General features: G+C 43.7%; 1 protein-coding gene across 5 annotated transcripts in view; it reads left to right on the top strand.

Annotated features, from left to right (window-relative positions):
* The first annotated feature begins 1,830 nt into the window (after positions 1-1,830).
* The window catches only part of PIAS2 (protein inhibitor of activated STAT 2), a 32,784-nt gene continuing 7,383 nt past the window's right edge, over positions 1,831-27,231 (top strand). For all 5 annotated transcript variants that reach the window (XR_011699927.1, XR_011699928.1, XM_071580553.1 and 2 more), the window contains exons 1-10: positions 1,831-1,916; positions 12,757-13,231; positions 15,898-15,982; positions 16,623-16,673; positions 16,775-16,865; positions 21,668-21,802; positions 23,801-23,906; positions 24,505-24,578; positions 25,945-26,105; positions 26,688-26,821. Coding sequence is in view for 3 of the 5 variants with exons in the window: in XM_071580553.1 (XP_071436654.1) it covers positions 1,893-1,916; positions 12,757-13,231; positions 15,898-15,982; positions 16,623-16,673; positions 16,775-16,865; positions 21,668-21,802; positions 23,801-23,906; positions 24,505-24,578; positions 25,945-26,105; positions 26,688-26,821 (1,336 nt within the window). In the remaining 2 variants the exon portion in view is untranslated. The remainder of the gene's footprint in view (positions 1,917-12,756; positions 13,232-15,897; positions 15,983-16,622; positions 16,674-16,774; positions 16,866-21,667; positions 21,803-23,800; positions 23,907-24,504; positions 24,579-25,944; positions 26,106-26,687; positions 26,822-27,231) is intronic.

Here is a 27,231-nt window from a genome sequence, read left to right on the forward strand (position 1 = left end):
AGCTCTTCTGGGCTCCTGGCTATGAGAAAGAGCTACTGGAGAGGGTCCAGTGGAGGGCACAAAGGTGATTATGGGGCTCTTCTGATGAGGAGAGACGAACTGCAGGAGCTGGGCCTGTTTAGTCTAGAAAACTGAGACGGCATAATTAGTGCAAATAAACATCTCAAAGGCGGGTGTCCATAGCACGGTGCCAGACTCTTTCCAGTAGTGCCCGGCCACAGGCCAGGGAGCAGTGGCCATAAACTACAAGGCAAGAAGTTTCACCTCAACTTGAGGAAAAACTTGTTCACGCTGAGGGTGGCAGAGCCCTGGAACAGCTGCCCAGGGAGGCCATGGAGTCTCCCTCTGGAGACATTCCAATCCCACCGGCTGTGTGGAGGTGTTTGTTTTTACGTACTGGGTGATCTCCACAGCTCCCTTCCAGCCCTAACAATTCCGTGATTCCACCTGTGCCACCGCGGCCCGGTGTCGTCACCCCCCTCCCTCTCGGTCCCCACAGGTGTGTGTGTCGCCCGCAGTGTCCACCCAACCTCCCTCTGGGTCCCCCGGGGTGTGTCCCACCCCCCTGGTCCCCCCCGCCATCGGTCTCCACGTGTGTCTTCCCCCCCCACCCCCGCTGTCCTCGGTGTGCCGGCCCCCGCCCACCCCGCTGTCCCCGGGGGGTGGGTGTCTGTGTGTGTCCCCGGGGGGTGGGTGTCTGTGTGTGTCCCCGGGGGGTGGGTGTCTGTGTGTGTCCCCCCCCCCCCGCTGTCCCCGGGGGGTGGGTGTCTGTGTGTGTCCCCCCCCCCCCGCTGTCCCCGGGGGGTGGGTGTCTGTGTGTGTCCCCCCCCCCCCCCCGCTGTCCCCGGGGGGTGGGTGTCTGTGTGTGTCCCCCCCCGCTGTCCCCGGGGGGTGGGTGTCTGTGTGTGTCCCCCCCCGCTGTCCCCGGGGGGTGGGTGTCTGTGTGTGTCCCCCCCCGCTGTCCCCGGGGGGTGGGTGTCTGTGTGTGTCCCCCCCCGCTGTCCCCGGGGGGTGGGTGTCTGTGTGTGTCCCCCCACGCTGTTCCCGGGGGGTGGGTGGGTGTGTGGGGGGTTGGGTCTGTGTGTGTGTCCCCCCCGCTGTCCCGGGGTGTGTGTGTGTGTGTGTGTGTGTGTCCCGCTGTCCCTGTGTGGGTGTGTGGGGGGTTGGGTCTGTGTGTGTGTGTCCCCCGCTGTCCCGGGGGGTGGGGGGGTGTGTGTCCCCCGCTGTCCCGGGGGGTGGGGGTGGGGGTGTGTGTCCCCCGCTGTCCCGGGGGGTGGGGGTGGGGGTGTGTGTGTCCTGCTGTCCCGGGGGGTGGGTGGGTGGGGGGGTGTGTGTCCCCGGCTGTCCCCGCGTGTGTGTGTGTGTGTCCCCCGCTGTCCCGGGGGGTGGGTGTGTGTGTGTCCCCGGCTGTCCCGGGGTGTGTGTGTGTGTGTCCCGCTGTCCCGGGGGGTGGGTGTGTGGGTGTGTGTGTGTCCCCGGCTGTCCCGGGGGGTGTGTGTGTGTGTCCCCGGCTGTCCCGGGGGTGTGTGTGTGTGTGTGTGTCCCGCTGTCCCGGGGGGTGGGTGTGTGGGTGTGTGTGTGTCCCCGGCTGTCCCGGGGTGTGTGTGTGTGTGTCCCGCTGTCCCGGGGGGTGGGTGTGTGTGTGTGTGTGTGTCCCCGGCTGTCCCCGGGTGTGTGTGTGTGTCCCCCGCTGTCCCGGGGGGTGGGTGTGTGGGTGTGTGTGTGTCCCCGGCTGTCCCGGGGGGTGGGTGGGTGTCCCCCGCTGTCCCGGTCTCTGTCCCCTCCCCCGCTGTTCCCCGTTCCCCGGCCCTCCCTCCCGGTCACGTGGCGAGGGCGCGCGCGGGTGCACGATGATGGTGGCGGCGGCGTCCGGCGGCGGCGGCGGGTAGAAAATGGCGGAATTCGAGGAGCTGCGGGTGAGGAGGGGGAAGGAAAGAGGGCGAGAGGGGCGACAGCGGGACGAGATGTAGGCGCGGGGGGATCCGCGGCGTCCCCGGGCAGCGAGCGAGGGAGCGGGGCCGTGGCGGCCTCCCGGGGGGCGGCGGGGTCTGCTCAGGGGGATCCTCCTTCCTTCCTTCCCTCCTTCCCTCCCTCCCTCCCTCCCGGCGGCCGCTCCTCCGGCCCCGCCGGGGTTCTCCCCGCGCCTCCCGACATTTTAGAGCCGCCTCAGCCCTGCCGTGCGGCCACGGGGCTCGCATGGCGCCCGCTGGGGAGCTGCTGGGAGGGCCTCAATAGCCGCCGGGTTGCTGAAAATGCTGATAGTTATGGAATCTTTGGGAATCTGGGGATGGCTTTCCTGCTGGGAAAGCTGCGCCTGCGGAGCATGAAACCCAGCGTTCTCTTTTCAGACCTGTTTTATTTCCAGCTCAGTGTCTCCCACATTGCGCCGGGGGACCCTCTGTAGCAGATTCTCGAAGGGGTGTGTGTGTGTGTGTGGTTTCATTTTTGAAGGTGTGTACACAAAGGGCCGACTGCAGAGTTTGTATTTTTCTTCCTGCTTCCTGAAGAATCCGCGGGTATCTTTGTTCGGAAGGAGGAAATTGTCCCTCTGCAGCATCCACACCTGCAGAAGTGGAATTCTTCCTGGGAATTCCGCGTGCATCCCCCTCCCCCTGTGCTACTAGAGGGATAAAATCTGGTCAAAGGGGAGCCACTGTGAGCTGCGCTTTAGTGGAGAGGACGGTCTGACGACTGAGCTGGTGTTTAGTGCGACCAAGAGTGGCAAATGTGCTGCAATCTCCAGAGAATTTCCTGCTCTGAGGCTTCTTCTTGGGGGCAGCTGAGGGGCTCGCTTGTAAAAACAGAATGTAAAGAACTGAGTTTCCTTGTCTGAGGACAGCAGTGCACTCAGTTCTAGGTTTAAAAATGGTTATTTTTTTCCCCAAGTTAACCTGATGTTGTTGTTTGATTTTTTTTTTATTTCCCCTTCCCCTCCCCCCCTTAAACTTTTTTGTGGTTACCTGTTTTCCTTGCTTAGTGTCTCACTCATTCCCAGCCCTCATCCCAAGGTGTCTCAAATGGTTTGGCTAAACCCTCAGTGTAAACTTTGTGGCAGAGTTGACTCTTCTTTCTGTATCTCCTCCTCTCCAGGTTTGAGTTGGAGCCGTGTACCATGTTTCACAGAGCACTGTGATCACTTATCTGGATATTCAGAAGTATTGAATCATAGAATCGATTGGGTTGGAAAAGACCTCTGACATCATCAAGTCCAACCCTTGGTCTAACTCCAGTCCCTTTACCAGATCATGGCACTCAGTGCCACGGCCAAGCTCAGCTGAAAAACCTCCAGGGATGGGGAATCCACCCCCTCTCTGGGCAGCCCATTCCAATGCCTGAGCACTCTCTCTGCAAAGAATTTTTTCTGATCTCCAACTTCAATTTCCCCTGGCAGAGCTTGAGCCCATCGTGCCCCCTTGTCCTATTGCTGAGTGCCTGGGAGAAGAGACCAACCCCCACCTGGCCAGAACTTCCCTTCAGGGAGTTGTAGACAGTGCTGAGGTCACCTGTGAGCCTCCTCTTCTCCAGGCTAAACACCCCCAGCTCCCTCAGCCTCCCTCCACAGCACTTACGATAATTCCCTCCAGGAATCAGATGCCTAAATGCCATTGAAATTAATAGGTAATTAGTAACAACTCACCTGAGTTGCTTGTTAGGAAGAGCACAGGAGGTACAGAAGGGGAAGGGAACTGGGTTTCAAGCCGGCTCCAGGGCTGCCCTTTCATCACTCACAAAAAGAGGTGCCACTAGTTAGAGAAAAATTATCTGAAAACATGTTTTTGATGTTCCCGTTCATCTTATTTGTAAACTGGAGTGCCTGTGGGAGGCATCTGTTAGCCTTGAGCTTCTCTAAATGTTCAACATAGATAATTCATGCATTCTTTTGAGAAAGCTCTAGGTGTTTTTTTGAAAGAGAATGTAGTGGTCCACTTCATGTCTGCAAGGCCTTACTGCATTTTTAAAAGAAGATACATTTTGAATGTGCCTGCACTTCATTTTGAGGTTTAATTTCTTTTTTCAGATAACCTATTCTTGGGCAAAGATGAGACACCCCCAGTCTGCAGTAGGTTTCATGATTTGACCTTTAGGTGTGATCTGAAACTGCTGCTTTATAGATTAACATTCTGAATGTTTTTATGGCAGTGTTGTTTGCTGCACTCTTGTGAATTGCAGTTTTCTATAGTATGTCATCTCTCCTTGCCTTATAAAAGGCCACTTGGAGTAATTGAAAGATTGCATTTATTTTGGTGAGTTGTTAATGACTGATTGAAGGGAGATCAGGGTTCTCTCTTAAATAATTTGTTTTGAGGGAAATATGCAGGGGCAGCATTTCTGTCTTGGGGTAAAGGATCATTTTGGTGTTTGTTGGTGCTATCCCAGGCCCAGGCATCCTCTGGATCTTCACAGTGAAAGTTCTGTGTCCCAAAGGTTGGAACTGAGGTTGTAGTGAAAGAAGCAGGGACTTAAAATGTTACATAATTCTTTTGGAAATCTTGAGTTAAAGGATTTGGAAGTAGCTGTAACCACAGTTGCAGTTTTTCAACCTGTTGCTGAAAATGTCCAATCTCAGGTTTACCCTTCCAGACCATCAGATTAACCCTTAATTAATTAGTAATGTTTATTGATTTCTGTATGTTACCAGTTCCTGAAATAGTAGGGAGTGGCTCAACAGACGTGGAGAGCACAACTGCATCTAGTTGTGAGATACAGTTAATTTTGAGATCCTGCTTCCAGACCTGCTGTTCATAGATTTGTTTTTAAACCTGCCTCACACCTTTGTCCATAATCCTCCCTCCAGAGCAGCCCAGGAAATGTTGAAGGGATCACCTGGAACAGAATGATCATTCTGGTGTGGAGGCCAGAGATGACAAGTAAACACATTTCTGAACAGAATTGGCCCAGAAGTGGGAAACTTCAGCTCCTTCTGAGAGCCATCTGTGAGAAAACAGTTCCAGCTCCCAGCAGACTCTGAACTCACCAAGATTTGGCTTGAAGATTGTTGCATGCCAAGAAAACACTGCAGATAAGAGGATGGTTATCTGTTATTACTTAGAGAGAAAGTGCCCCTCGGTTTCTGCTGGTGGCCTGACTCTAAATTGGACCCAAGTCGTGCAGAGTGCACTCAGTCCTTGAAACACATCACTAGTTTAACAGGTAATAGTTTCAGTCATGTAATTTGTATTTAGCCAGGGTCTAAGGTAATTTGTTATCTTCATCTTTATGGGGGAAAGAAAAAGTGCTCTTTATAGGCAAACATCTATGCTGTGCCAAAACTAATTTGTGTGACACTAGTGATCCATTTCATAGCCATTGTGTAAGAAAACTCACTCTGTTGAGAAGAGACGGAAGTGAGCTCCTCTGTGGAAGGAGAGATTGCACAAAATTCACTGGAAAATCAGGTTTATAAATGCGGGAAGTAAACCCCACTTTTACTTCTTTTGCTCTTGCACTCCTAGTACAGAAGTCATGTGATTCAAATGTGAGGGGCAGTGTGGTTTAGATATCATATTAAAATCTAGAAGCTGGAGTCTGGTTCTGGTATATATTGGATCTCTTGTTCATGTGAGACTTGGTGTCTCTCTACTCCTCTTCCTTTATTTTTCCAGTCAGAATGGTCATTTTCCAGGTGAAGCCATGCTTAGTGCTAAATTGTTAACAAGAAAACACTGAGAGCTATTTTCACATGTTTTTCTCAAGCTATTTGCCCAACACTGTTTTATTTTGTCTGTGTTACTATCATTGTATATTCTGACTAATTTGGACTTTTGATGTAGAGATCACATTCCTCATGATGACCTGGTTTAATCCTAAAATGGTGGACAGATTTTGAGAGGTTTCTGTTGGTTCTGCAGTGATCTTTAGGCTGCAGTTAATAATGAATGTATTGAATAACAAAGCCTCAGATACTATTAACAACCTGTGATAATATACCTTGTAATTCCTGTGTTCTCTCTAGATGGACAGTCACTGTTCCAGGCCATTCAGGCTCATTGTGGTACCTTAAAAGTTTGTTGTGTGGGGAGAACGAGGAGATAATGTAGTTCAGGGTGCTTGAAAAATGAGGCTGCAGTGGAATGGGCCAAGCTTTATTTTGGACTTCTTAAATAAAATAATTGCTTTCTCAGGATTCTTGCACAGTTAAGATTTTTGCTGTTATTAAGTGCATGGAGCTTTATGGACTGATTTCTAAGGAGCCAGACTAGAGTTAGTACAGAGGAAAATGTCCATAATACTGAGACCTGGTGGTTTGCAGTGACTGAGGTGTTTTTCAGAGCTGCTCTTGCTGTGCTGTACTGATAGAGACTGGAGCACAAGTGCTGTGGGGAGAGGCTGAGGGAGCTGGGGGTGTTTAGCCTGGAGAAGAGGAGGCTCAGAGGTGACCTCAGCACTGTCTGGAACTGCCTGAAGGGAAGTTCTGGCCAGGTGGGGGTTGGTCTCTTCTCCCAGGCACTCAGCAATAGGACAAGGGGGCACGATGGGCTCAAGCTCTGCCAGGGGAAATTGAAGTTGGAGATGAGAAAAAAATTCTTTGCAGAGAGAGTGCTCAGGCATTGGAATGGGCTGCCCAGAGAGGGGGTGGATTCTCCATCCCTGGAGGTTTTTCAGCTGAGCTTGGCCGTGGCACTGAGTGCCATGATCTGGTAAAGGGACTGGAGTTGGACCAAGGGTTGGACTTGATGATCTGGGAGGTCTTTTCCAACCCAATTCTATCATTCTATGATTTCACTGATGGAATCTTCATTGCTTCCCATGACTTGCGTTTTTTAATCTATGGTTAAATCAGTTTCCAGAACACATCTATAGTTATGCTGATCGGAGAGGTCTTCAACCATTCCAAGACACAATTTGCTCTTTTTTTGTCAGCATTACAGATAGAAATGTGACACTGAAAGCTCCTGTAAGTCAGCATCTCTGCAGCTTTATTGAAAAGGATGTCACAGATGTACTTCTTTGCTGAGTGTTCAGGACCACTTGTCTATACGTGTCACCACTTGTACCTCCTGTTTGAGAGAGGTGTTTGATCCCTTACTTTGTTTTGAAACACGCTTGCCCACAATTTCAGTGGCATGTCAGCATTTCCTGGGATCCTTAATATCATCCTTCCTGGGAAATTAATGCCCTTCCAGATGCACATATGGCTTAATGCTTTAGAACAGTATTTCTGCTGCTCAGTCATGGGTGCTGAAGTTTAGTAGTAAGAAACAAAAAAACCTGTGGAACTTCCTATGACCTTCAAGTATGAATTTCAGAGGGAAAATGTTTCTGGAGTATAAAAGTACTTGAATTATCCAGTCTGATTTCCTTCCTTGGAGTTCAGTCAAACTACTCTTTCTGTTCATGGAGAGACATTAAAACTAAAATAGCTTTGGTCTTCTGTGTTAAAAAAGCATTTTTATTGGGCTGCACAGCTGTAAAGAGGTTCTTTTAAGAGAAAATTGATGGCATTTACACGACACAGCTTGAATGTCTAATCTTAATTGAGTGATGTGAAAAGCATGTTAATAACTAGGCTGCAGTCTTGTCTTCTGCAATATTGTTGGAACCCCAAAAGAAGAAAACTTGGTAGTGTTTGTTGGAAGGAATATCTGCCTTGCACCGTGATTATAAATGTTCCAAAGCATATGTTGTGTCCATAAAACTTTGTTGATCATAACAAATACCCACTTTATGTCTGTAAATGGAGTGATAAGGCAAAATGTGTATAGAATCATAGAAATGTGTGATTTACAAGGGCCCTTGAAACTCTTTGTCCGACCTGGCTTTGAACACTTTCAGGGATGGGGCAACCACAGTTTCTCTGGGGTTTACGACCCTCACAGTCAAGAATTTCTTCCCAATATCCATTCTAACCTTGTCCTCTGGCAGTGAGAAGCCATTCCCCCTTGTCCTATCACTCCAGGCCCTTATCCAAACTTCCTCTCCAGCTCTCCTAGAGCCTCTTTAGACACTGGAAGGGGCTCTCAGGTCTCCCTGGAGCCTTCTCTTCTCCAGGCTGAGCAACATTCTCTGCTCACCCTCTGTTTGTGCTTAGGATTGCCCTGACCCAGGTGCAGCCCCTTTTACTTGACCTTGTTGTACCCCATGGGGTTTGCACATTCTCACCTCTTTTATTTTGGGTTTGTCAGGCCGATTGGACTCTGTGTTTTCCTACACATGGTTGTTGTTGCCTTAAAGTGAAGGTAGAAGTTGCTTTAGGGGGAGAATGTGAAAGCCATTAAGTCCTTCCGTAAATGTCACTATTGCAAGAATTCTTTCAAAAGCCTATATAAGATTTTTGTGTTGATGGACAAAACTGTATATTTTTTACGTGCAAGTTTAAATTTTGCTTACCGTGGTATTGAATCCAGCTTGTGTCTTCTAATAAAATTGCTAGTTTGTGGAATTTCTGTATGAAATGTTACCTGTTCTGAGGTGTGATTGACTGCACATTTCACCTTGATTAACTTGCAGGAATGCACAGAAGGCAGCAGGCAGGGTAATAGGTGGTATTTTGCAATACCTGCTCTTTCCTTAATCTATGTGGAAGATTATTTTGCTCATTTGCATTCTGATTATGGAATCCAGATTCATACTCACTGCCTGAATCTGAAGTGAAGGAGCTGGAGTTGGTATCAAATCTACACAAAGATGCAACATCAATCTCTCAGTAAATTCATGAGTATCAGTATTATCTTTTAACACAGATGCACTTTTGTGTGGTGTAACTATAAATCTTGTTAGAGTACTTCAAACCATTTTTTAATGAATATTGAAACACTTTTTCCTCACCTTATTTGACTGAGAGGAAGGAAAAGTAGAAGGGAAATGCCAGGTGGAAACAGATCTTCTCCATCAGTTTGCACACTCTGTGGAGTTGTGTTTGTTTTGTTTTGTTTTATTTTATTTGTTTTGTTTTATTTTATTTGTTTTGTTTTATTTTATTTGTTTTGTTTTATTTTATTTGTTTTGTTTTATTTTATTTGTTTTGTTTTATTTTATTTGTTTTGTTTTGTTTTATTTGTTTTGTTTTGTTTTATTTGTTTTGTTTTGTTTTATTTGTTTTGTTTTGTTTTATTTGTTTTGTTTTGTTTTATTTGTTTTGTTTTGTTTTATTTGTTTTGTTTTGTTTTATTTGTTTTGTTTTGTTTTATTTGTTTTGTTTTGTTTTATTTGTTTTGTTTTGTTTTATTTGTTTTGTTTTGTTTTATTTGTTTTGTTTTGTTTTATTTGTTTTGTTTTGTTTTATTTGTTTTGTTTTGTTTTATTTGTTTTGTTTTGTTTTATTTGTTTTGTTTTGTTTTATTTGTTTTGTTTTGTTTTATTTGTTTTGTTTTGTTTTATTTGTTTTGTTTTGTTTTATTTGTTTTGTTTTATTTGTTTTGTTTTATTTGTTTTGTTTTGTTTGTTTTGTTTTGTTTGTTTTGTTTTGTTTTATTTGTTTTGTTTTGTTTTATTTGTTTTGTTTTGTTTTATTTGTTTTGTTTTGTTTTATTTGTTTTGTTTTATTTGTTTTGTTTTATTTGTTTTGTTTTATTTGTTTTGTTTTATTTGTTTTGTTTTATTTGTTTTGTTTTATTTGTTTTGTTTTATTTGTTTTGTTTTATTTGTTTTGTTTTATTTGTTTTGTTTTATTTGTTTTGTTTTATTTGTTTTGTTTTATTTGTTTTGTTTTATTTGTTTTGTTTTATTTGTTTTGTTTTATTTGTTTTGTTTTATTTGTTTTGTTTTATTTGTTTTGTTTTATTTGTTTTGTTTTATTTGTTTTGTTTTATTTGTTTTGTTTTATTTGTTTTGTTTTGTTTGTTTTGTTTTGTTTGTTTTGTTTTGTTTGTTTTGTTTTGTTTGTTTTGTTTTGTTTGTTTTGTTTTGTTTGTTTTGTTTTGTTTGTTTTGTTTTGTTTGTTTTGTTTTGTTTGTTTTGTTTTGTTTGTTTTGTTTTGTTTGTTTTGTTTTGTTTGTTTTGTTTTGTTTGTTTTGTTTTGTTTGTTTTGTTTTGTTTGTTTTGTTTTGTTTGTTTTGTTTTGTTTTGTTTGTTTTGTTTTGTTTGTTTTGTTTTGTTTTGTTTTATTTGTTTTGTTTTGGTTTGGTTTGGTGGGTTTGGTGGGTTTGGTGGGTTTGGTTTGGGTTTGTTGTATCATTTTGCTGTTGAGAGAAGTTGCTGGGATGAAATCAAGGTCACATCTGCTGTTGGACTCTTCAGAAGTTTGGGTGAGCCACTCAGTGCCAAATGTGACTGTTTTCTCTGGCTGTGGTGCATTTATGGACAGAGTGTTGGGGCAATACCTGTTTGAAGACTGGTGTGTTAACTCTGTGCAGAAAAAGTGCTTGATGGAAGCATAACTTGTGTCCAAACAGGCTGTCTGGAAGTGTTGAAATTCAGTTTCTGAAATGGCATAATCTTGTTTCCTCAACAGTGGAGAAAGGGTGTGACTGGTGAGAGTAACTAGAATTTAGATGGTTGTTTTGATGTGCACAAATAAGATGGCCCTTGAAAAGTCAGGTCCTGGCTACTTATTCTTGCTGTCTTCTAATTACATGAGAAGTGGCTGGTGACAGAGGCTGGACATGAGCCCAGGAGTGCCCAGGTGGGCACAGGCCCAGTGGCCCGTGGGGTATCACAGCCCCAGGGCAGTGCCTGTCCCTGTGCTGGCACTGCTGAGGCACCTCCAGACAGGAGAGACATGGAGGGGCTGGACCGTGTGCAGGGAAGGGAACGGAGCTGGGAAGGGGCTGGAGCAGCAGGAGTGGCTGAGGGAGCTGTGGGGGCTGAGCCTGGAGGAAAGGAGGCTCATGGGAGACCTTCTCACTCTCTGCAACTCCCTGACAGGAGGGGGGAGCCGGGGGGGTGTCAAGCTGTGCTGCAGGGAACAGGGACAGGAGGAGAGGGAATGGCCTAGACCGTGCCAGGGTAGGATTAGATGGACATCAGGGAAAATTTTGACTGAAAAGGTTGTCCAGCCCTGGCACAGCTGCCCAGGGCAGTGGTGGAGTCCCCATCCCTGGGAACACTTAAAAGCCATGTGGATGTGGCACCCGTGGGCCCGGGTTAAAGTCAAAACACCATAGTTCAGTCCTCAAAGTCTTCCACAATTAACCCTGACAACCAAGTAAATAGTGTTTGCTTTGAGATTCGTGATAGGTGTTACCAAAATGTGATTGGCAACAATAGGGAGTTTTTTGTGACATTTGAAGGATTGGTTTGGTTGGTTGAACAGTTTTTGTCTGTTGAATGAGGTATACACTGTACACAGTATGATATGATGTGACTTTTTAAAATCTGCCTTGCTGTGCCATCCTTTCAGCAGCAAAACCTGATATGCCTGTCTCTGTGTGCCTTTGACATGCTGTCCAAAATAAAGGGAGTTGCATGGTAAACTATGGATAATTAAGAAATAAAATAAGGAATTGGTTGAAATGTGTTGGAAGACAAGTCATAATACTGATTCATCTGATTTGTTGTTGTTGTTTGCATTCTATGAAGGGAGGCAGTAACTGTGTTACAGAATGTGATTCTTCCTGGGAGTTGAAGGGAGCACTGCATGGATTATGTTAAGGTTTTGTTACTATTGTTTGAATGTAGACACACGTCTTCAAAATTATTAATGCAACCAAACTCATCCTGGGTGCTTTGTTTCTTCATTTTAAACCAGTTGTACTCTCTTTTGTTGTGTAAGGGTGTGGATAGTACCTAAGGTGAGGAGTGTTTAGCCACAGTAAAATCACAAGTGAGCAATTCAGATCTATATAAGATCCCGTAGGACTGAAACCAGCCTGCACCAACCCTGTGAGACTTGGCTGTCAGCCAGGAAGCATCAAGGAGCTCAGCTGCTGCTGGGTGGTAGGGAAGAGGTTACTCCCCAGGGAATCACACAGTAGTTGTTCACAGGACTCTGCAGGTGCTTGAAAACATAGAGGATGAAATATTGTCTTGGATGGAGCTGGCAACACACCAACTGTCCAAGACAGAGTGAAAGGGGAAGAAGAGGGAGAGGGAAAAAACTCCAAATTACCTTTATGCTTAAACTAACTGTATGTTTATACAGAAAATTAAGAGAAAACTACAATGCAACACACACCTGTACAAGTTATGTATAACAAGAAATAACCTCCCACTCCCCAGTTAATACAAAGTCTATTACTCCAGATTAATAAGCACTCTAAAAGACACCCAGCAAGAACAAAAAAGAGTAACAACAACATGTTTCTACTTCCCTGAAACTCAAACAAAATGCAAGTAGCAGCAGCAGGAGCAGGGGCCTAGCACAGTAGAAGAGCTGTAGCATGTTCTTCTACTTCAGCCATGGTGGAACTGACTAAGCCACTCCCACACACTGGATTTTACTCCTTTTGAGATGATGTTGTAATATGGTATGGAATACAATATTACTGGCTAGAAAAAGTCAAGCTAGCCCAGCCTAGATCAAGTCAGCTGACAATCCCAGGCCTGGTCTGAACTTTAAAGCCTGAATTTAGGCCTACTTGGCTAAACCCATAACAAATATAAACATTGGACTTGTGAGATACGGATTATAACCAGTTAAAGTTTGTGGCCTGATGGTGTGAGGTTCAAACTTAGCCAGTGATGTGTAGCTTTAACCCTGCATGAACTGTGTGTGGTGTGTAATAAAGGGGCATTAACTCGATCACATTGGTCCGTGTGTGGTGTCCAGTTCCTCTGCCGTATATTTATTTATTTCTTTAGATGCTTCACCATGCTCCTTGGAAAGGCCTCTTTGGGGTGCTCTTGGCTCACCTGTGCTTATGTCTCTCTCCTTTCTAGAATATGGTATCAAGTTTTCGTGTTTCTGAACTGCAAGTTTTGTTGGGATTTGCTGGACGTAACAAAAGCGGACGCAAACATGACCTCCTGATGAGGGCTCTGCACTTACTGAAGAGTGGCTGCAGCCCAGCAGTTCAGATCAAAATCCAAGAACTCTATAGGCGTCGGTACCCGAGGACGATCGAAGGACTTTCAGATTTATCGGCCATAAAACCTACAGTTTTCAACCTGGACAGTAGTTCCTCTCCTGTGGAGCCTGACCTGGCCATGGCTGGCATTCACCCACTCCCTTCTACTTCGGTCGCTCCTCAGTCTCCTTCCTCGCCTGTCAGTTCTGTGCTCCTCCAGGACAGTAAGCCCCACTTTGAGATGCAGCAGCCGTCCCCTCCAATCCCACCTGTTCATCCTGATGTTCAGCTGAAGAGCTTACCTTTTTATGACGTGCTTGATGTGTTCATAAAACCCACTAGTCTAGGTAAGTGTTTAACACCTCTGCGAGTTGCTTTATTCTTGAAATAAGTGTTGTTTCTGACAGAACTGAGTCCAGACTTAAATGGCATTTAGGCTGGGGAGAACTGGAAATGCCCATCCTTTCTCATCTTTACCTTTGTTCTCTCTTCACCACTTGTCAGCAAAAGTGCAGAGCTACACTTCAGAAAACAGTGTTCTCTTTTGTAAATGTAATATGATTAAGGACCTTTGTCTTTTGAATATTAAATATTAGATAGTTCAGCTGGAAGGTACCTACAGTGCTCATCCAACTGCCTGACCAAAAGTGAAAGAGTAATAATTAACAGCATTGTCCAAATTCCTCTACAACAATGACAGGCTTGGGGCATGAGCCACCTCTCCAAAAAGCCTGCTCTGGTGTTTGACCACCCTCCTGATAAATAAATACTTCCTAATATCTGAACCTCCACTTCTTGGCTAGAAAAATTTGGACCCCAAGACTCTGCCTCTGGTAGGAGTGAGGAGCAGTTCTGTCTCTCTTGGGTCTAACAGGGAAAGGATTTTAGAGTCAGTAATTTACAAGTTGCAAGAGTGTAAAGAGAAACAAGTTAATTTCTTTATTTTACCCTTATCTCACTGTAACAATTCTGCAGGCTCTGAGATCTGGCACTGGAATAAATACTTTGTGCTGCACTGTTCAGTGCTGAGCTCAGAGCAGTGAAGGTTTTGTACCCTAAAGGTTGTTACCATACTGTGTGTTATAATGTGGAGTGGGCCTTTGTCTTCAAATAACCTGAAATCCATTTTATCTTCCTCAAGTCCCTCAGTCTTCAACATTTAATTATTTGGAACTGCATTTTATGTCTTGAAATTCAACCTGGCTTACCTTAAAGGCAAAAAATATTCTCTTAACTATTCAGTAAAACTTCAAATTATTTGCATCCTATTAAACACTTTAGTTTGTAACTGATCACAAAGTCTTTTAGGCTGTGACTTGTGTTTCAGTGAGGGATATACTGATGATTGGTCATCCTCCAGTATCTAAAGCAGAAAACTTTACTGGCAAACATTGTTAGCAGTTCCTGTTGTCACCTCTCTGTGTGTGAGGAGAGTTTGGTATCGACCTGGGTACTGGTGCAGGTGCTGTTTTGGTGTTGGATGGCTTTGGCCTGTGCAGAGATTACCTGTCAGTGCCACAATGTCCTTGAGGAGCAGGGAAATCAGATGTGAGGAATAACTGACCTGCCAATAATGGGCCCTTCGGATCTTAGAGGGGTGTGAACCTGTGCTGACAATCACTCTAATCAGGGACTCATATGCAAATTTGGCATCCTTTATTTAATATTTTTGTATTTATATGGACAGCTTATAGTCCCAGTTAGTAGGTCTTGGTGACTGGGACATGGAGCAAACACTTTTTGGGTGTTTGGGAATTAAGGATTCAAAGCTCAGTTGGTTAAAACTTGGTTGTATTAATGCCAAGGTCATGGGTTCAATCCCCTATGTGGGTCATTGACTTAAAGAGTTGGACTCGATGATCCTTGTGGGTCCCTTCCAACTCAGGATAGTCTGTGATTCTGTGAAATAACAATTAGATCACAGAGTTCAGAGTATAGTCTGCTTCTCTGCAACTCTTAAATATGGGTAAGTGTAGGTATTTGCACTACCATGAGAGCACAAGTGTAGATGTGGGGTTTTAACTCACAATTAAATAACAAAATATTTCTATGGTGGTTTTTTAATATGAATCCAAGTATTATTTTAAAATACCAGGTGCTCTCTGAGGCGTGTGTGTGCATATATGCAGTGTAGCTATTTGTAACTGTTTGAAGAACTTAGTGTTTGCTCCACCTGGGCTCTGTTTCATGTTTGTTTTGTTTTTTGTGTGTGTTTTCTGGGCATAGCAATATTCTCTGCTGAATGTTGCAGTGTACAAGGCAGTCTGGCTCTTCCAAATACACCTGCTTTAGTTGTGCTGTTCTTGCATTCGTCCTCCTCGCTGCTTATTTTAAATTGGACATGTCAAATCTACCTTTGTTTCTGGGCAAAATTTCTAAGTGTTCAAGTTGGAAGAAAGTAGAAAAGTAACATGGATATTATGGGCCTTTAATACCAAAGTCTTCCTGCTTCCCATCACTGACAGACAAGTTGGATTCTGATGTGAAAGTTGTAGCTATTTATTTTTTTGCCAGATGCTACTGATGGGTAATTCCAGACCAAAAGTCTCTCTGGCTTCTCTGGCATTAGAGGTTGTAGTGTGTCCTTTCCTCCCAAAAGGTTTGTCTGCCTCTGAATTTTTAAGCTGCCCATTAATAACTTTGGTGCACCTTGTTTTCCTGTAGTACTTAGAGTAGTTCTCAGCACCTCGGTGGAGCTCCTTTAGTGAGGTAGCTGGTGTAAATATTTTGTTGTATGTTTGTTTGAACCTTCCTCCCTTGGGAGAAAGGATTATAACAGTTTACCAAGCTGCTTTAGTACTGAAGTGTAATATGATATTAAGCCATCTGAGTGTAGTTGAATGAGTGATTTGTTCCATTGCTTTCCTGTTGATAGTTACGTGCAGTTCAACCACAGTTTGAGTATATTCAGTGACTTTTGCCTCATTCCCGGCAAAGCTCAATTGCAGATCCTGTTTTCATCAATGACTTTGATCACCATGGTTCAACTTCTTTTGTGTCTCTCTCTTTCTAGTACAGAGCAGTATTCAGAGATTCCAAGAGAAGTTGTTTATCTTTGCTTTAACACCTCAGCAGGTCAGAGAAATCTGTATTTCCAGGTAAGAAATGAGAGTATAGCATAATGTAGGCAAACTCTTGCAAAATTTCAGGAGAGAGTGTGGGGTTTTTGGTCTATTTTGTGCATTGCAGGCTCTGTAGATGCAGAGTGATAATCCTCACTGAAGTTATGCTGAGTTTTTCTGGTCTGTTTTCTTCAGGAGCTACTGTGCACAGAATTTGTGTGTGTTTGGGGTAAATCCTAACTGATTAAAGAGTTAACAGTTACTCATTTTGAAATAATTGACACTATTCAGAGGGGTGGAAGGCTTCTCTTCCCTGCATGTTTCCTGTCTGCAGGAATGGAAGGCTGCTGTTCTCTCTTGTCCTAGGGTTCATGTTGTTGCAAGACCTATGGTGTAAGCTAAAATTATTCATAGGTGCTTTTTCCTCTCTGACAGCATCAAACTTTATTGTTACTATAAACTCTTGATAGAGGATGCTGGTCTTGAAGTCCTGTATAACTTGGCAGTAGCTAAAAAGAGGTGTCACTTGTAACACTTGTTCATAGCTCAATAAAAGAAAAATGAGAGTAAAGTTTAGTGGTGGTGGGGCAGGTATGCCGGTTCTTTCTGTGTATGACTGGAATGTAAGTCCTGCTGTCTAAATGGATACTCCTCTTTTTTTTTTCCTCTGTCACAGGGACTTCTTGCCAGGAGGCAGGAGAGATTACACAGTCCAAGTTCAGCTAAGGTACCTTTTCCATAGTGTTCTCTCAAAACTTGGCTGTTGTAAGTCTGGATGTTTGTGGGGACACTTGAAAATGATGCTTTCTTCTCTTTTTGTGGATACAGGTTATGCCTAGCAGAGACAAGCTGCCCTCAAGAAGATAATTTTCCAAATAGTCTGTGTATTAAAGTAAACGGGAAGCTGTTTCCATTGCCGGTAAGTTTGTTTGTCCCTGTTTCATAGAATCATAGAGTCAGTTGGGTTGGAAGAGACCTCCAAGATCATTAAGTCCAACCCTTAATCCAACCCCACTGTCATCACCAGATCATGGCACTCAGTGCCACGTCCAGTCTCACCTTAAAAACGTCAAGGGTCGGAGAATCCACCACCTCCCTGGGCAGGCCATTCCAATGCCTGGCCACCCTCTGTAAAGAGCTTCTTCCTGATACCCAACCTAAACCTCCCCTGGCAGAGCTTAAGCCCGTGCCCTCTTGTCCTGCTGTTGATTACCTGAGAGAAGTGACCAACCGCCACCTGGCTACAACATCCTTTCAGGCAGTTGTAGGGAGCGATGAGGTCTCCCCTGAGCCTCCTCCAGGATAGACACCCCCAGCTCCCTCAGCCTGTCCCCACAGCACTTGTGCTCCATTCCCTTCACCAGTCTTGTCTCTCTTCTCTGGCCCCGCTCCAGCCCCTCAAGATCTTTCCTGAACTGAGGGGCCCAGAACTGAACACAACACTCAAGGTGGCCTCACCTCATTTGTGTCTTGTTGGTGACTTATGGGACGTTACAAGTGTTTGTCTGCAGTGTTAGCTTGCTAAAACAGTCAGACTTTTTGTTATCACTCTGATTCCTCTAATATCAGGCATGTGGTTTGTACAGCTCATTGCTGTGTGATCAGCCATTACATCTGTTAATCATGTTACAGCCACTGCATGGACTAACTGTGTTTTAGCCTCCTATAGCAAACCTCACCTATTGCACAATTGCTATTGTATATCACTGTCTTGGGTTGAGCTGGCAAAATGCCACCTGCCCAAGGCTGTGTCAGAGCTTCCCTCCCCCCACTGAGAAAAGGGAGAAAAACCCACAAACAAAGTTTATACTTAAATTAACTATGCATATTTATACAGATAAGAGAAAATTAAGACAAACTACAACATAACACACACACAAGTTAGAACTAACAGGAAATAACTCCTCACTCCCCATCGAAAACGGATTTTATCACTCTAGATCCTTAAGAAGAACGTTAAAAGACACTCAGCAAGAAATAGAAAGTATAACAACAAAATGTTTCTACTTCCCTGAATTCAAACAAAATGCAAGTAGTGGCAGCAGCAGGGTCCAGACAGTGAGACAGCAGCTGCATGTCTTGTCTCTGCTTCAGCCCTGGTGGAACTGAGTGAACATCTTCCACTCCTGTATTCATATTTCAGGTTTGCGTCATCTGGTATGAAATACTTCTTTGGTTACTTAGTCAGGTGATACCTGTCTCTCCTAATCAACATAGTCTCTGAGCCTGCTACTTTGAGGCCTGGCTAAAACTACACAGTCAGAAACAAGCCAGTGTTTGCATGGAGAATCCTTCTTATAGGTCCTCAGTTTATTTGAGGGTGGTAGTCGTTGCTGTGTGGGTTGTCTGTATTTGTGATAGGCCTAAGTTTTCTCTTGCCACAGGGGAATGGCATCACCTTCTGTGTGCCACTTGTAGAGCAGAATTCATTGTGGGGATGAAGAGCAGACACTTTTTAGGGTTTTTAGCATTTGCTGATAATAGAACAGAACAATGTTGGCAGTCACACTTGGCTGGTGTCTGATGTTGCAGTGCACAGGCAGGGTCACCACCAGGCTTGGATATATGCAGAGAGGGAAATGCACTCTCCTTCTTGAAATACCTCTGAAATAGGTTTCTCTGTTCGAGAGAACAGAGAGAAACTCTTACCCAGCCCATGCAGAAATAGTTCTGGAAGCATCATCTGATGGAGAAAGTCATAGTACAGAGAGTTTTTCAGCAGTGGGCTTGTAAAGATGCTATGTGGAGAAAGTGTGAAAACTCTTTCAGAGTGGTTGTAACCACCTTGGTGTGTCAGATGTGTTGTCCTTTACCCTCCCTCCTCCCATATGCAGCCATGACTTTTATTTTTACCTCTACTCAGCTTAAATGAGACTCTTCAGCTTCTCTTCCTCCTACTTCTGTCTTCAGGGTTGGGTATAAGAGGGTTTCCTTTGCATGTTTTCTGGTTAGGACATTGTACAAGTGCCAGTTATGTCCTCTGTGATAACCTTGAGGATTTTCTCCTTTCTTCTGCAGAGTGTCTCAATTTTCTTCGAGCAACCAACCAAAAAGAATTGGGTCTGGTGTTATTTTGTGGACATCAGTATCTGCTGATTCTCAGTCTTGTTAATGTAGTTTACACCTTGCTGTGCTGTGTTGTGCTCTCCATTTTGTGTGTAACATGTCATGTCAGAAACTGTTTTGAATCTTGGATTATTGCTTTGCTTTAGATATAAATGCTGTAGGTTCTTCCTACACGTCATAAGATGATTCTTTCATCTGTTAAGTAGGTGAGGAAGTGAATAAATCGCTGTTGTCTTGGCAACTTCCTTTCCCCTCCTCCCTTACTATGAGCTGAATGACAAATACAGTTTCAGTCCAAGTGCTTCTGCAGACATTTTTAGTTGCTTTGGTCACTGTCTGCATCCTCTGGTGGTTCCTTTCTGTTGCAGGAAGTGTAAGATAACCTCTTTGCTTCAAAGACCAGCATTGTCCCTCTCAGTAGTGTTGGTGTTAGGTTATTAATCAGTGATGCCAGTCTCCAGTGCCAGCTTGCACAGCTCATCAATGAGGACTATTCTGTCTTTCCCTGGTGTGGCAGTTCTTGCCTCTGCAGGTGTCTGTAAATTATTCTTGGTCATCTTCCCAACCAGAAGCTTAAGAGAAATGCTGCCAGTGTGCCAGTGCTGGTTCAGGTTGTGCCAGCTTATGTTAACATGGTGTGCCTTCATATTCCCGCAGCTGTGTCCTCCTCTTAGTGTTGGTTCTGAATTAAAAGGAATAAATGTAGAGCTTTGCATGTTGGTAATGAGGATTTTATACATCTTGCACTACAGCAAGGACTTCTGTTGACTTCTCTTGCAGGCAAGTCCGAAGGTAATTTGCTTTTTCGCTGGGGACCTCCATGGACCACTGCAGGTCCGTTTCAAAGCCAAAGTCAGATATGCCAGGACAAGTTGGGAATACCCAGATAAAAGAGCAGTCATTCTTTCTGTTGATAAATTTCCTGGGTGTAGCAGATGATACCTACTTTGAATAATGTGGTTCTTGGAAGAAGCATGGAAGACTTAAGACCCAGAAAATGTTGAAAATTGCTTGTTGTTAGAGTTGGCAGCCTGACTTAAACAGCCGATGTTGGTTGTGCTCTAAGCTCCTGGACTGATAGGAGGGGAAGGTTTCAAATTTGTTGCAGGAATATTAAAGTGAATCTGTTCTCAAGAGCAAGGCCTGTGGAAGAAAATATCAACAGAAGCTTAACTGAGATGAATCACATGCATTACAGAGTCTGTCTCTAAAAAAAAGTTCGGGAAGTGTAAGATAACTTGCACTCTTTCTCTTCTCAAAGCAAGGCAGCTTCGTTGTAGGTTGGAGGCAGTAGGATTATCGTGATTGGTGCGGTATGGGTGGAAATACCCTCCTAAATATTGCTAGGATGGTGTGTTCATCCCTATAAGCTCCTGATAAAGTCATTGTAGTAGAGAAAGGCCTACTGCAGCAAAGCAGTAGGGATATATATTCTGTAAATGACTGCATCTGTTATGTCTAATTGAAGAAATAGCAAATCATTCTGTCTTTTAAATCTGGAATCGTCAGCAGTCCCTGTGAGTCTGCTGCCTCTGTGTTTGGGGGTAAAGCACACATGGTGAGGTTCCTGGTCACTCATGTGGAGTAAACACCACTGAAGGCAGTGATATCCCATGGCATGTTGGGCTAGGGAGCGGTAGAGGCAGTTTATATCTCTTTTATTATTACTGTTTTTATTTTCAGACTCAGCATCTTTCAGAGTAACTCCTTTCCCAAGCACTCGGCTGTGAGTGCATGTGTTTCTTTAGGTAAAGAAACATGTTTTTCCAGCATGTACTTTTTGTGAGAGTTTCTTGTATAAAACAACTTTGTGTTTAAATAAATCTGTCAGTCAGCTCTGTGCAACAGAGCTGTAGAATCATACTGGCATCCTCCAGGTGCAGGATGAGCTCTAGGTGAGGGACTGCAGGCTGGCTGTGAGCTCAGAGCAGTGATGGCCCAAGTTCCTATTACAGACTGACTTGTTTCCACCGTGACAGATGCAGGGTGAGAGGAATAAGCTGCAGGCTCATTGCATGGTGAGGAAGTTGGAATGAAATGATCATTAAGGTCCCTTCCAGCTCAATCCACTCTGTGATTTTGTGATCTCTTAAATACAGCTGATATTCCATGTACAGTCCTTCTCCAGGGGCCTTGGCAGAGTACAGGTGCTAGTGGGACCAGGTGTAGTTCATGCAAGGAGATGAGGGGCTCTTGGAACAAGACTCTGTTGTTTCTTAAATAAAGTCAGTGTTTTCTCTGTGTGAAACATTGAGTTAATTCATCGTGTCAAGACATGTTTGTCACTAAGGCTGTATGATTGTGATGTTCCACTCTTGTCCAGTTGGGGTAGGGGGTCAAACAGGATGAAGCATCAATATGAGGTTTTACTCTTCAGTGAGCTTATCTGGACCCAAACTGTGTTCTCTTCCACCTTTTCAGCACTTCTGTAAAACGTCTTTAAAACAAAAAACGCATTTGAATTGTGCTCAGTTTACAGTGTTAGACTGTCAAAGGCTGATATTTCTCAGAATAAACATTGGATTTGGTCTCCAGCCTGGAGAATTCTAGGTTTACCTGAATCCCATTGACCTCTTTAAAACTAACAAGTCTGTCAGCAGGTTTGAGTACAGTGAGGAATTTGTTAACACCTTAATTGTCGTTTTCTTCCCGCAGGGATATGCTCCTCCACCAAAAAATGGAATTGAACAGAAGCGACCTGGCCGTCCCTTGAATATCACATCTTTAATTAGGCTGTCATCAGCAGTGCCAAATCAGATTTCCATTTCCTGGGCTTCTGAAATTGGAAAGGTAATCTGCATGTTCTGTAGGATGTGGGAAGTTGTCTAAATAACATCTTGTAGCATTCCTGTCCCTCTGCTGGCTGGCAAGGCTCATACCAGCAAGTGTTCAGTGTTAGGTGGCTGAACTGTCAGTGCCAGGAAACAAAGTTTGCTCTAAAACTGTGATGGGTTTCAGTAACACACATAAAATTCACACACAGATGGAAAGACTTCCTTATGGGATTCACATTGGAAAGCCTGCTCTTTGGGTTTGCCTGAAATGCATGTCAGAAATAACAAACTCTTTTTGTGGTGTAAATAATAAATTCCTCCTGTGGATTTATTAAGGAAAGAAAGTGAGAGTGCAAGGAATTTCTGACTTTATCCTAGTTTAAATAATTGTTGCAGCAGCCTTTCAGCTCTTAGCAAGTAAAGAACTACTTATTCCTTTATTTGCAACTGGTTGTTTAATTCTGGATTGGATTCCATTATCAAAGTAGTTTGCTCTTTAAATTTTTGTTCAAAATTAAGTTCTGTGGACTGAAGGCACCACATGTTTCAAAGTGACACTCAAGTATAAGCTTTTGTATTTAAATTTTAAAAATAAATTGGAGAGAAAGCTAAAGTTCAAAAAAATTACTGAAAGGTAGTGTTGATATCAAAGTGTGATTTTTTAAAACAGAGGTGGAAAGAAAGATCCAAGTCGTTGCTTCCCAGTCAAAGGACAGAATCTTAAAATGACTGCAGTGCTGTGTGTGGTCTTTGCTTTTCTGCTGACTCCTCCTTTCGTTCTTCCCTGTATTGCCAAAGCATATTCTCATGGAAATAGATGTCTGGGAATGCTTGGCCATCCTCCCCCTTGCCCTGCAAGATGAAGAAGTTCTTTGGTTTAAAGTTGGTGCCAGAACTCGCATATCAGCTGTTGCTTTTCATCCTCCAATTGAGACCCTGGGGGACAGTGTGGGGTGTCAGCAGCTCTCAAGGTGTTGGAGTGGAATGGGCTGGTAGTGCAGGGCTGCTGAGCGAAGGGGATATAAACCCCTTAGAGCTGGGCAGACCTGAGCCTGTATAATCTCTCTGTAGGTAATGGGTGGTCTTTATTTAAGGAGAAAACAAAAATCCGTTTTTCCTAATGGTTTCATGTGCAATTAGATCACTTTATCTGCTCACCTAGGTAAGAGCTGGTTTTCCTGTGGGTGGTAAAGGAGGAGCAGAGCTGTAGGTGGTGTCTGAAATGCCTATGCAGTACTCAGGCAGTCCAAGAGCCATAGGAATGTGGCTGGCAGAGAGTGGAAGTGAAAGGTCATGGGTTGGTTGTGCTCATTATACAGATGAAACCATTATTATCCTGCAGCATTGGGGCTTGCAGACTTTTCATTAATGACCTCGGAGAGGGAGTGAGACTAAACTAAAGAAGCTGGCAAGTGGTGTGAGTTAGGGAGGAGTAGGAAATGCTGAGGAGCTGGGCCAGGCTCAGCAGAGTGAACACGGTGCAATGAGGCTGGCTTAGAAGTGCAGAGCAAGCCGAGGAAAAGGTACAAAGAAACTGGAGCAGCTTGGTGCCATCTGAAGGTGTAGGGTTTGCACCATAAAGATCATTTATCTTGTGTCATATGATCCTTTGAGCTCTCCATTGGCGCAGGGAAAAAGGGAAGGATTTAGGAAACAAATATGAGAAGTTCTTAAAGACTGCATGTATGAGATGTGTCATTATCTAAATGATCTTTCCAAGAAAAGAGCAAAGGTTGTCTCTGCGTTGTGGAATTATTTCAATTATTAAAGTCATAATTGGAGTAAGACAATAGGACTTGATGGGCCAGGGAATTCTGGCAGAGTGTTGGACTTACATGGTATTTAAGAAGTCTGTCAATGCTTTTAGTAATGATTAAGCAAAAAGTCACGTTTTGTTTGTTTTGGTTTGGGGGTTTTCTTACTGTATGCTGCAGCTACTGTAAATTCTGAGCTGTTGTCATAGTGGAAGTACTGTATGGAATCAACATTTAACCTTTAATCACTCTCTTTGTAGACTTACTCCTTGTCTGTGTATCTGGTTCGTCAGCTCACTTCAGCTATGCTTTTGCAGAGGTTAAAACTGAAAGGTATCAGAAACCCTGATCATTCCAGAGCACTAAGTAAGTCTAATTTAACTTGCCTGTCTGTACTTTTGGAGGGTGCTTGGTGTCTCTTTAAAGCCAGAACTGCTAGTACAAGAAGGGATTTGCAGCCTTTTGAGAAGAAAGTCCATGCCCAGGGTATCACAGGTTCCCTTTGCTGTTGCTGAGGCATCGCACTTTTTGTTAAGTGAGCGTCCCTGTGCTGATAGGGAGCACACCTAGAGATCCCATCTGAAATGTCCTAATGGGAATGCCGTGAGCGTCCCTTACTGTACCGGGCTGTAAGGTGCAGGTAGATACCCTAAATTCTCTTCACTTGTACCTCATTATCAGAACAGTAGATAACTGTTTTATTTCTCTTCACACGTTTGGTTGAGTTTGCTCTGATAACCATGTGACTGTAAATACATCTGCAGTCAGACAAGATCAGATAATGTTGTGATGCAGTTTGCCAGTTGCTTATAAGTTGTAAAGCTGTTGTTTGATATTGCTGTGAACTAGTTTTGTAGATGCTTAATTTTTTTAGATAGCTGGAATAAAGGTACATGTACTGGTATATCAACATTAGTGTTTGAGATACAGTGTCTGTGTATAACTTGTTCTTTTATTTGAACAGTTAAAGAAAAGCTAACTGCAGATCCTGATAGTGAGATTGCCCCAACGAGTCTGCGGGTATCTCTGATGTGTCCTGTAAGTATGGCTGGAAATTTCCAGATAATGATTGATATTTTCATCTGTAGTGCAGAATTAGGCTGGTTTTTGAAGACCCTGCTTTGGAAACCTCACTGGCTTTATATTTTATATTAATATGGAATAATAAATAAAATATATTTATATATTTTATATAAAATAGTGGTGAGAAAAGGGGACATCTAAAGGACCTGGCTGTAGCAGCAGTCACCCAGCTGTGGTTTAGAACTGTGAATGCCTCAGTTGTGATCCACTGAGTCAAGCTGCTGCTTACGTGTGTATAGTGATGTTTGTAGAAGGACTAATACTGTATATTGAGGTCTTGAGGCTAATTGGGCAGGCTGACAGAATAACTAAAAGATACAGTAAAAATAAGTAAAAACCTCTTATTTCCTCATCTTGGTGGCTTTGCTTATATTGCAGCTACTACAGCCAACAAAAAAAGTTGATCACCTTGTGATAAGGTAATCCTCCCCTGGGGTTTCTCTTCCCAGGTAGAAATTGGTCATTCTGAGACCTAACAAGTATCTGGAGCTCAGGAAAAACCCTGGATTGTTCAGTTAAAAGAAAATTGTAAAAGCAGGTACTTGACTAGGTAATTTAATAAAAACAGGATTCTAGAATCATAGAATGGATTGGGTTGGAAAAGACCTCCGAAATCATCAAGTCCAACCCTTGGTCCAACTCCAGTCCCTTTACCAGATCATGGCACTCAGTGCCACGGCCAATCTCAGTTGAAAAACCTCCAGGGCTGGGGAATCCACCCCCTCTCTGGGCAGCCCATTCCAATGCCTGAGCACTCTCTCTGCAAAGAATTTTTTTCTGCTCTCCAACTTAAACCTCCCCTGGCAGAGCTTGAGCCTGTGCCCCCTTGTCCTATTGCTGAGTGCCTGGGAGAAGAGACCAACCCCCACCTGGCTAGAACTTCCCTTCAGGTAGTTTTAGACAGTGATGAGGTCACCTCTGAGCCTCCTCTTCTCCAGGCTAAACACCCCCAGCTCCCTCAGCCTCTCCCCACAGCACTTGTGCTCCAGTCCCTTCTCCAGCCTTGTTGCTCTTCTCTGGCCCCACTCCAGCCCCTCCATCTCTTTCCTGAACTGAGGGGCCCAGAACTAATATTGTTGCAGGTCCATTAGAAATGTTCCTGTTTTGAACTTCATGAAGCCTTTGAGCACAGTTTAATTGTTCCTTTAACAACATTGTACTGTGATGGGGTGGCTTTGTTGGCAGCACCCTTAACTTAACCCAGGACTCCTCTGTAGTGATCAGAGAGAGCTGTTTCACTCAGTGTCTCTGGACTCATTTTTAACCATCCAGGCCTGCTTCTGTCTTCTCTTCTGACACACCTTAAATGCCTCTCTTGCAGCTGGGAAAAGTGAGACTGACAATCCCATGCCGGGCTGTGACTTGCACACACCTGCAGTGTTTTGATGCTGCTCTTTATCTTCAAATGAATGAAAAGAAGCCTACCTGGATCTGCCCTGTCTGTGACAAAAAGGCAACTTACGAAAGCCTAATACTCGATGGGTAAGAAACGGGGTTTGCGGATTACAATCACTTACAATTTTTCATTATGTGCTTTATAGCTACTTTCGTTGCTTGAGGTTTAGCCATTTCATACTATTTTTTGTCAAAATACTTTAGACTGGGAGAAACTGTTAAGACTCTTAGTTTCTCTTCTCACATAAAGAGCTATGGGAGTTTATCTCCTAACTGCATCACAAGACATTTTGAGCCTTGGTGTATTTCCTGTGGAGAAAACCAAATGTGACATCTAGGAATAGGCCTTCTTTTACGTGTCCCTGTCTCTGAAAGGTGTTAACTTCAAAATGTAACTTTTAACTCAAAAATCACGAGACTGATCATTTTTGCTTCAGTGTGGAAATTTGTAAATTGCACTAATGTTGCAGTGAAATATGGATAGTTTGGGTTAATCTGATTTTCTGATATCTGCAAAGGCTGTAATTACAGGTGAGAGGAACTAAGGAGAGAGTGATGCAGTGTGTAAGAGTGGGTGGAAGGTGATCATAATTAGCTGTTCTACTTTTTCTGATTTTCACTTAGAATAAAAATTTCACTTGGAATCAAAAGAGAAAATTTATTTTTCAGGCTCTTCATGGAAATCCTTAATAAATGTTCAGATGTGGATGAGATCAAATTCCAAGAAGATGGCTCTTGGTGCCCCATGAAGCTAAAGAAAGAAGCTGTGAAAGTCTCAAGTCCTCAGTGCACCAAAATAGAAAGTATGTATATCTGGGTACTAGTTGCAAACCAACAGAAAGTCTTGAAGACTTAGTTGTAGGTTGGATAATGTATGTTGGTGTTGGTGTTTTTTTTGTGGAGGGCTTAGTACTTCTGACCTTCTTGTAATTTAAACTAAAAAAGAAAGGGTTGTGCCTCTAAGAGTGCATTTTTGGGCTTTGTCTTTGCTCTTTATAATAGCAGTTAAGGAAATGAAAAGGTTGCTTTTGTTTTACATCCTTAAACTGACAAATGAAGACAAAAGTTTGTGCTTTAATATTCTCAACATGACACAGAACAGTCAAAAGTTACTGGGCTGTGACATTCTCTGCAGCAGCCAGGAAGGTGATAGGTAAAACAGGATTGACTTCCTGTTGCAAATAGAAATTGCTGATGTCATGAGTCTTCAGAG

Source organism: Pithys albifrons, chromosome Z (assembly GCF_047495875.1).
Source record: "Pithys albifrons albifrons isolate INPA30051 chromosome Z, PitAlb_v1, whole genome shotgun sequence".
NCBI classification, from domain to species: Eukaryota; Metazoa; Chordata; class Aves; order Passeriformes; family Thamnophilidae; genus Pithys; species Pithys albifrons.